The following is a 10,150-nucleotide window of genomic DNA, read 5'->3' on the forward strand; positions in this document are numbered from 1 at the left end:
TAGTGGCTCAAAAATATACTTGAGTAGAAGAGAAAAAAGGAACATGAAAATTATACTGGTCTTTTTTATCTACTTTTTTCTTTACTCATGTGCGTTGCGTGTAACTCATTACCCACCCCTGAGAGAGAGAGAGAGAGAGAGAGAGAGAGAGAGAGAGAGAGAGAGTGAGTGAGAGAGAGAGAGAGAGAGAGAGAGAGAGAGAGAGAGAGAGAGAGAGTATAGTCGCCTAGTCGGTCAGCTCAGCTGTTCTCTTTTTCTTTTTAAAGGGACAGTCAGTGTATTTCAGTCATGTGTGAAGCAGCTGAAGGAGCCGGAGTCAAACTGCTGTCTGTGGACTTTGAGATCTTCGGTTACGTTCAAGGTCTGGTCTTCTGTCTGCTCTTCTCTCTGCTCTCTCCACTCTCCTCTCTGCTCTCTCCACTCTCCTCTCTGCTCTCTCTCTGTCCTCTCCTCTCTGCTCTCTCCTCTTCGCTCGCTGCTGTAAACCGATCTGCGGCTTAATTTAGGATCCTGCAGAACTCTGGCTGCTGCTTTACATGGAGCTCAGGCTCAGCTTGGTCGCTGCTTGTGGATATACAGAGGAGGATCTGCTGTACTCTGTAGCTGCTCAAAGAGTAACATCATGTCAAGTCACAAAGTAAGACATCGGGTCATCGCAGCAGTAAAATAGAGGAGAAGCAGCCCCTTCTCACTCACACTGCGTCGATGTGCGGTGCACACATTGTGTTTTGGTTGTAGCGCCCCCGGTGCATATTATGGAACGCACATGGCAGAGATGGGGACTTGGACTTGAGACTTGACATTTGTCCTCAAAGTCTTGAGACTTGACTTGGACTTGAGGTTTGGGACTTGTGAACAATCTTTATGTTTTATTCTTATTTTTTGGGTGGATTAACTTTAGGGAAATGTCTACTAATGTCATCTAATCAATGATGATACTGTATGCAGATAAAGGAGTGAGGATAATACAGTACATGCTTTGAATTCCTTAGTTTGAGCTATGCAGTGTTATAAGCAGAGTGAATGGCATGCAGCAGATGATGGAACACTTGAGACTTGACTTGGGCTTGTGACCAAAGACTTGAGACTTGCAAAAAAATGCATCTCCGGCACACAGACGCACCTGGTCGGGGTGATGCAAAGTTCCAGTTGTGCTGTGGGGTTGGAGGCTGGAGCTGGAGCTGCGGACTAGGGACTGTGGGGCATTAGGACCAAGGTTCTCGCAGGGGGTCTGGGGGCTTGGAGACCCTAACCCTAAGCCCCCCCCCCACCATATGCAAACCCTAACCCCAACCAAGTGGCTACCAGTGCCTAACCCTAACCCCCCTCCCCCTTTTTAATGCAGTAGCTACCCCTTTGTCATCATTTTCCAACGTACAGGGCAGTCCAGTAGACTTCTTTTGAACTCCAGCAACATCTGAAATCGCCGTCACAGGAGTGTGACAATGATATACAATGGTGGCCAGTCAGGGCGGTGTGGTCAGGGGTGGTGGAGGGCGTAGACATTTCCCCTAAACCATTTCTCTAATCTTAACCGTAACACAAGGTGTTGGCTACGGTTTTGTAGCGTTGAAAAATGACACCCGCCGATTTGGGACCATTTTGAACCCAAACCCAGCCGCTAACCCCGGCCAAGTTGCGTGACTTGCCTAGACCTAAAAGTTGCTTTTATTGCCTAACCTTAACCGATATGTTTTAGTTGCCTAAACCCAACCAAGGTGCAATTGGACCTTTAGGTACAACCTTAAAGTGCAATCTCCACCGGGGCTTCCTCCCTCTGGCAGTGATGCCCTCAGATCCCTAAAGCTACCTTGGCAGTGCCCTGCTACCAGCACGATACTGTCAGTTGCTTTGAAAGCATCAGTGCTCTCAGTTTAATGTAGCTGCTCTATGCACAGGATGTGTCATTGTCTCATTTTAACACACATTTTAGAAAAATCGTTCTTCATGATGTCAATAGAGTAATGGCCTCGGCCTGGCCCTGGCATGTGACCTTGTGCCCTAAACAAAATTGTGATGGTCTTGCCCCCAAAATGCTGAAACTCCCACCCTGGCTGTGACTGGGGGAAGAGAAGCGGGGTGCTGGTGATGTAACAAGTATAGACCGTTTCAACTTGACAATATAAAGATTGTGAATGCGCCTCTAGCTTATTTCTGGTTGCAGTGTGTTTGCTAATAAACAGGAAAATGAACTAGGGTTCAAACTGTTTCCTAGCGACAGAATTCCGGTGAAACATGAGTGAAACGGTCTATAAATAATTGTATGAATACTAACTGTACAGTATATTTACATTCACTCAATGTCATGTTAAAGCTTGTTTTCTGTGTTTGTTTGCAGGAGTCTGTTTCAGAATGGTGAGTTTTGAAGTGTGCTTGTTATTCACTCAGGGATGCAAAATGGTGCAACAGCCTACTCTTCTGTACGGAAGTCCATTGTGGGCATGTATCATTATTATGCATTTTATTTACGGCATTTTATTCCCATCCCCCTCCCCCCAGATATCAAGTTATGTTATTACACCTCGAAAACAAGTTTTTTGTTGTTATTCCCATTTCAAGGTAACTTTTTCATTATTTTGGGGGTAATAAAAAATGTGTTCTAGAGATGATGAGATCATTTTCTGCTTGAAACTGCACAGCAGCAGGTCAGAAGTTGGGAAAACAGATATTTGTTGTCTGAGATAATGAAATCATTGCTGTCTCCTGCCTAAAAACAACACCCCCACCCCACCGCCCACCCCAGTACACAGAGGAGGAGGGTCTACGTCTCGGTCTGGTCGGCTGGGTGAAGAACACCCAAGGCGGGACGGTGGTGGGACAGGTGCAGGGAGCCGCCCACATGGTCCAGGAGATGTGAGTGTTACAGTCTATTACTGCAGCATAGAATAGAATAGAATAGAATAGATTCAGGGGTCAGCTGACATGTTTAAAGTCTCTCTGGACTCTATACGGATACAACAACACCTTTACTCCAAGTTCACACACATTTGAGCTTTATTCATGTTTCTGTCATTGGACTGAAGACATTTGTCTCTCTGTCTCACTGACAGACTAAGACAGACTTAATGCAGACACTGACAGACTGAGACAAACCTACTACAGACACTGACAGACTGAGACAGACTTAATACAGACACTGACAGACTGAGACAAACCTACTACAGACACTGACAGACTGAGACAGACTTAATACAGACACTGACAGACTGAGACAGACCTACTACAGACACTGACAGACTGAGACAGACTTAATACAGACACTGACAGACTGAGACAAACCTACTACAGACACTGATAGACTGAGACAGACTGACCTAACTTTCTTAGGAATAGGTCTAAATCATTGATAAGCTTTGCCCCTAGCTTTCTTAGGAATAGGTCTAAATCACTGATAAGCTTTGACCTAGCTTTATTAGGAATAGGTCTAAATCATTGCTAAGCTTTGCCCTAGCTTTCTTAGGAATAGGTCTAAATCACTGATAAGCTTTGCCCTAGCTTTCTTAGGAATAGGTCTAAATCATTGATAAGCTTTGCCCTAGCTTTCTTAGGAATAGGTCTAAATCACTGATAAGCTTTGCCCTAGCTTTCTTAGGAATAGGTCTAAATCATTGATAAGCTTTGCCCTAGCTTTCTTAGGAATAGGTCTAAATCACTGATAAGCTTTGACCTAGCTTTCTTAGGAATAGGTCTAAATCACTGATAAGCTTTGCCCTAGCTTTCTTAGGAATAGGTCTAAATCATTGATAAGCTTTGCCCTAGCTTTATTAGGAATAGGTCTAAATCATTGCTAAGCTTTGCCCTAGCTTTCTTAGGAATAGGTCTAAATCATTGCTAAGCTTTGCCCTAGCTTTATTAGGAATAGGTCTAAATCATTGATAAGCTTTGCCCTAGCTTTCTTAGGAATAGGTCTAAATCATTGCTAAGCTTTGCCCTAGCTTTCTTAGGAATAGGTCTAAATCATTGATAAGCTTTGCCCTAGCTTTCTTAGGAATAGGTCTAAATCATTGATAAGCTTTGCCCTAGCTTTCTTAGGAATAGATCTAAATCATTGATAAGCTTTGCCCTAGCTTTCTTAGGAATAGGTATAAATCATTGTTAAGCTTGCTCTAGCTTTCTTAGGAATAGGTCTAAATCATTGATAAGCTTTGCCCTAGCTTTCTTGGGAATAGGTCTAAATCATTGCTAAGCTTTGCCCTAGCTTTCTTAGGAATAGGTCTAAATCATTGCTAAGCTTTGCCCTAGCTTTCTTAGGAATAGGTCTAAATCACTGATAAGCTTTGACCTAGCTTTCTTAGGAATAGGTCTAAATCACTGATAAGCTTTGCCCTAGCTTTCTTAGGAATAGGTCTAAATCACTGATAAGCTTTGCCCTAGCTTTCTTAGGAATAGGTCTAAATCATTGCTAAGCTTTGCCCTAGCTTTCTTAGGAATGGGTCTAAATCATTGATAAGCTTTGCCCTAGCTTTCTTAGGAATAGGTCTAAATCATTGTTAAGCTTTGCTCTAGCTTTCTTAGGAATAGGTCTAAATCATTGTTAAGCTTTGCCCTAGCTTTCTTAGGAATAGGTCTAAATCATTGCTAAGCTTTGCCCTAGCTTTCTTAGGAATAGGTCTCAATCACTGATAAGCTTTGACCTAGCTTTCTTAGGAATAGGTCTAAATCACTGATAAGCTTTGCCCTAGCTTTCTTAGGAATAGGTCTCAATCACTGATAAGCTTTGACCTAGCTTTCTTAGGAATATGTCTAAATCATTGCTAAGCTTTGCCCTAGCTTTCTTAGGAATAGGTCTCAATCACTGATAAGCTTTGACCTAGCTTTCTTAGGAATAGGTCTAAATCATTGATAAGCTTTGCCCTATCTTTCTTAGGAATAGGTCTAAATCACTGATAAGCTTTGACCTAGCTTTCTTAGGAATAGGTCTAAATCATTGCTAAGCTTTGCCCTAGCTTTCTTAGGAATAGGTCTAAATCATTGATAAGCTTTGCCCTAGCTTTCTTAGGAATATGTCTAAATCATTGATAAGCTTTGCCCTAGCTTTCTTAGGAATAGGTCTAAATCATTGCTAAGCTTTGCCCTAGCTTTCTTAGGAATAGGTCTAAATCATTGCTAAGTTTTGCCCTAGCTTTCTTACGAATAGGTCTAAATCATTGCTAAGCTTTGCCATAGCTTTCTTAGGAATAGGTCTAAATCATTGCTAAGCTTTGACCTAGCTTTCTTAGGAATAGATCTAAATCATTGCTAAGCTTTGCCCTAGCTTTCTTAGGAATAGGTCTAAATCATTGCTAAGTTTTGCCCTAGCTTTCTTAGGAATAGGTCTAAATCATTGCTAAGCTTTGCCCTAGCTTTCTTAGGAATAGGTCTAAATCATTGCTAAGTTTTGCCCTAGCTTTCTTACGAATAGGTCTAAATCATTGCTAAGCTTTGCCATAGCTTTCTTAGGAATAGGTCTAAATCATTGCTAAGCTTTGACCTAGCTTTCTTAGGAATAGATCTAAATCATTGCTAAGCTTTGCCCTAGCTTTCTTAGGAATAGGTCTAAATCATTGCTAAGCTTTGCCCTAGCTTTCTTAGGAATAGGTCTAAATCATTGCTAAGTTTTGCCCTAGCTTTCTTAGGAATAGGTCTAAATCATTGCTAAGCTTTGCCCTAGCTTTCTTAGGAATAGGTCTAAATCATTGCTAAGTTTTGCCCTAGCTTTCTTAGGAATAGGTCTAAATCATTGCTAAGCTTTGCCCTAGCTTTCTTAGGAATAGGTCTAAATCATTGCTAAGTTTTGCCCTAGCTTTCTTAGGAATAGGTCTAAATCATTGCTAAGCTTTGTCCTAGCTTTCTTAGGAATAGGTCTAAATCATTGCTAAGCTTTGCCCTAGCTTTCTTAGGAATAGGTCTAAATCATTGCTAAGCTTTGTCCTAGCTTTCTTAGGAATAGGTCTAAATCATTGCTAAGCTTTGCCCTAGCTTTCTTAGGAATAGGTCTAAATCATTGCTAAGCTTTGCCCTAGCTTTCTTAGGAATAGGGATCATACAAGAAGTTTTCCATGCGTGGGGGATCTTAGAGGAGGATAATGAGAGTGAAAACAGCCACAAAGCTGGTCAGCACAGAGCTTGAGAACCTGTGGTTTGGCACCATCTGGACCGGCTGGTTTGGTACCATCTGGACCGGCTGGTTTGGTACCATCTGGACCGGCTGGTTTGGTACCATCTGGACCGGCACATTTGTTGACTTTGTTGACTGTAGTGTAGACAGAGGAAGAGTGCTATCTCATCTGTGTTGTGTCTCATAGTTGAATGTCTTTACTGTGTTCAGCCAGCAGATGGCAGTGTTGACCTGAACAACCTGAAGGTCCATTTGCTCATCATGGCAGCTGCAGCTTCGCTTCACTGTAGTGACCTTTCACCTCGTTTTGCACAGAGAGCTTTACTGCATCCTGCTGCTGTCTGAGTGTAGCCAGAGACGAGACACCCCATCCTCCAGCCATGCTTCCTGTGTCTGTGCCGCAGAGGGCTCGCCACGGCCATGCCCACTTAGGAGGTCCTGAGGCTATTGGACATTGGAGTCAATGATTGTAGAATTAAAAGAAAAAAGAACAGAACAGAACAGAACAGAACAGAGGTGGTTTGTGAGCAGCTGGAGGAATAGAGGATCAGATCTGAGACATTCTGAAAACAGACACAAATCCACCTATTCTTGCGATGCCACACGATTGACCTTTTTCACGGCAGCCATTTTGTGTCTAAAAGGCAGGGTAAACACGGGTGCAAGTAAAACATTATAATGAGGGTTTCCAACTTCCAATGCGTTTAGGTGTTCCAGTGCTGCAGGGGCCCTCGCTAATGTTTTGGTTGCACATGTGCAGTGTTGGGGGTAACTCGTTACAAAAGTAACATATTACATGTAATATATTACTTTTAGCAGTAACTCAGTAATATAACTTATTACTTATAGGATTTCAGTAATATTATACCAGTTACTTTGTCAAGTAACTCAAGTTACAAATTGAGTTAAAAAAAAAATTTTTTAATCAAAGCACATATTTAAATAAAGATACAATAATTTCCTAATCAAACGGTCTGTTTTTATGCAAATAACCACTACAGATGACAATAACAAAGGAAAAGAATAACATTTAGAATTTTGGATTGTTTCCACTGACTTCAAGGCAGTTGACATTATTTTCGGGATGGTTCCGGTGCAGTGATGTCATTCTGCTGCTGCTGCTGTTTTGGTGAAAGTAATGCAACGGTTGTGTAATAAGTAACAAGTTACTCCACACAGACACATATTGTAAAGTAACGTATTACTTTCAAATGAAGATAACTAGTAATATGTGTGTAGTATGTTACATTTTGAAAGTAACTTGCCCAACACTGCACATGTGTTTACCCTGCCTTTTAGACATGACATGATGACTGTAAAAAAGGCGCATTGGAGATCTCCGTCTGCCAATCGTCTGGGGACTTCTATACTATAATGCAAGACAGTTGCTGGAAGGGCCGCTGGCAAGGCTCCGCCCCTTTGTCACGTTACCGGGAATGATGCTCTCAGTCTCTCCACACTGACTCTGTAGTGAAGATACACAGAATCACTTTGTAACACGGAGAGAGCTTTTCCAAACACTGAACATGGATGTCCCCATTCGGACAACGTACATTATGTGATTCGGTTTTATCTGTTTACATTACAAGAACACGACTTCTGCATGTGTCACCGCCCCTTCTGCATGTGTCACCGCCCCTTCTGCATGTGTCACCGCCCCTTCTGCATGTGTCACCGCCCCTTCTGCATGTGTCACCGCCCCTTCTGCATGTGTCACCGCCCCTTCTGCATGTGTCACCGCCCCTTCTGCTTCTGCATGTGTCACCGCCCCCTCTTCATGTGTCACCGCCCCTTCTTCATGTGTCACCACCCCTTCTGCATGTGTCACCGCCCCTTCTGCATGTCACCGCCCCTTCTGCATGTGTCACCGCCCCTTCTTCATGTGTCACCGCCCCTTCTGCATGTGTCACCGCCCCTTCTGCATGTGTCACTGCCCCTTCTCCATGTGTCACCGCCCCTTCTGCATGTGTCACTGCCCCTTCTCCATGTGTCACCGCCCCTTCTGCATGTGTCACCACCCCTTCTGCATGTGTCACCGCCCCTTCTGCATGTGTCACCGCCCCTTCTGCATGTGTCACCACCCCTTCTGCATGTGTCACCACCCCTTCTGCATGTGTCACCGCCCCTTCTGCATGTGTCACCGCCCCTTCTGCATGTGTCACCACCCCTTCTGCATGTGTCACCACCCCTTCTGCATGTCACCGCCCCTTCTGCATGTGTCACCGCCCCTTCTTCATGTGTCACCGCCCCTTCTGCATGTGTCACTGCCCCTTCTGCATGTGTCACCGCCCCTTCTTCATGTGTCACCGCCCCTTCTGCATGTGTCACCGCCCCTTCTGCATGTGTCACCGCCCCTTCTGCATGTGTCACTGCCCCTTCTGCATGTGTCACCGCCCCTTCTTCATGTGTCACCGCCCCTTCTGCATGTGTCACCGCCCCTTCTGCATGTGTCACCGCCCCTTCTTCATGTGTCACCGCCCCTTCTTCATGTGTCACCGCCCCTTCTCCATGTGTCACCGCCCCTTCTGCATGTGTCACCGCCCCTTCTTCATGTGTCACCGCCCCTTCTGCATGTGTCACTGCCCCTTCTTCATGTGTCACCGCCCCTTCTGCATGTGTCACCGCCCCTTCTGCATGTGTCACCGCCCCTTCTTCATGTGTCACCGCCCCTTCTGCATGTGTCACCGCCCCTTCTGCATGTGTCACCGCCCCTTCCGCATGTCACCGCCCCTTCTGCATGCGTCACCGCCCCTTCTGCATGTGTCACCGCCCCTTCTGCATGTGTCACCGCCCCTTCTTCATGTGTCACCGCCCCTTCTGCATGTGTCACCGCCCCTTCTGCATGTGCCACCGCCCCTTCTTCATGTGTCACCGCCCCTTCTGCATGTGTCACCGCCCCTTCTGCATGCGTCACCGCCCCTTCTTCATGTGTCACCGCCCCTTCTGCATGTGTCACCGCCCCTTCTTCATGTGTCACCGCCCCTTCTGCATGCGTCACCGCCCCTTCTGCATGTGTCACCGCCCCTTCTGCATGTCACCGCCCCTTCTGCATGCGTCACCGCCCCTTCTGCATGTGTCACCGCCCCTTCTGCATGTGTCACCGCCCCTTCTGCATGTGTCACCGCCCCTTCTTCATGTGTCACCGCCCCTTCTGCATGTGTCACCGCCCCTTCTGCATGTCACCGCCCCTTCTGCATGCGTCACCGCCCCTTCTGCATGTGTCACCGCCCCTTCTCCATGTGTCACCGCCCCTTCTGCATGTGTCACCGCCCCCTTCTGCACGTGCCACCGCCCCTTCTGCATGTGTCACTGCCCCTTCTGCATGTGTCACCGCCCCTTCTGCATGCATCACCACCCCTTCTGCATGTGTCACCGCCCCCTTCTGCATGTGTCACCGCCCCTTCTGCATGTGTCACCGCCCCCTTCTGCATGTGTCACCGCCCCCTTCTGCATGTCACCGCCCCTTCTGCATGTGTCACCGCCCCTTCTGCATGTCACCGCCCCCTATTGCATGTGTCACTGCCCCTTCTGCATGTCACCGCCCCCTTCTGCATGTCACCGCCCCTTCTGCATGTGTCACCACCCCTTCTGCATGTGTCACCGCCCCCTTCTGCATGTGTCACCGCCCCTTCTGCATGTCACCGCCCCTTCTGTATGTGTCACCGCCCCTTCTGCATGTGTCACCGCCCCCTTCTGCACGAAAGGCCGCCCTAAAGACTCTGGATTCTTTCCAAACTTTCCCCCCAGTTTTACCAAGAAAAGCTGGGAGAAAGTCCTCAGAGTGAAGCAGATAGATCATGAGAAAATGAAAATAAAATCATGTACAAATCCTCAGTGGGTTTGGGATGATGCTGTTGAGTGCTGGACTGTGCAGGGTGAGATGATTGTGGAGTAGGCAGACAGCTGAAATGAGTGAAGCACAGTTGTAGAAAGCAGTCGAGTGAAGATAAGTTGATCTGGCCTCCATGGCCAAATTCATACTAGCAGGAAATGTGATCTTACAGTAAGACTCATTTTTACAGACTGGCTTTCTAAAATAGTTCGTATTTATTT

General features: G+C 46.0%; 1 protein-coding gene across 1 annotated transcript in view; it reads left to right on the forward strand.

Annotated features, from left to right (window-relative positions):
• Nucleotides 1–288: 288 nt before the first annotated feature.
• The window catches only part of acyp2 (acylphosphatase 2, muscle type), a gene marked incomplete at both ends in the record, with an annotated part of 16,711 nt that continues 6,849 nt past the window's right edge, over nt 289–10,150 (forward strand). The window contains 3 exons of the mRNA XM_083650713.1: nt 289–361; nt 2,339–2,355; nt 2,744–2,853. Of these exons, the coding sequence (XP_083506839.1) occupies nt 289–361; nt 2,339–2,355; nt 2,744–2,853 (200 nt within the window). The remainder of the gene's footprint in view (nt 362–2,338; nt 2,356–2,743; nt 2,854–10,150) is intronic.

The sequence above is a fragment of the Poromitra crassiceps genome, assembly GCF_964638095.1.
Source record: "Poromitra crassiceps genome assembly, chromosome: 14".
In the NCBI taxonomy this organism is placed as follows: Eukaryota; Metazoa; Chordata; class Actinopteri; order Beryciformes; family Melamphaidae; genus Poromitra; species Poromitra crassiceps.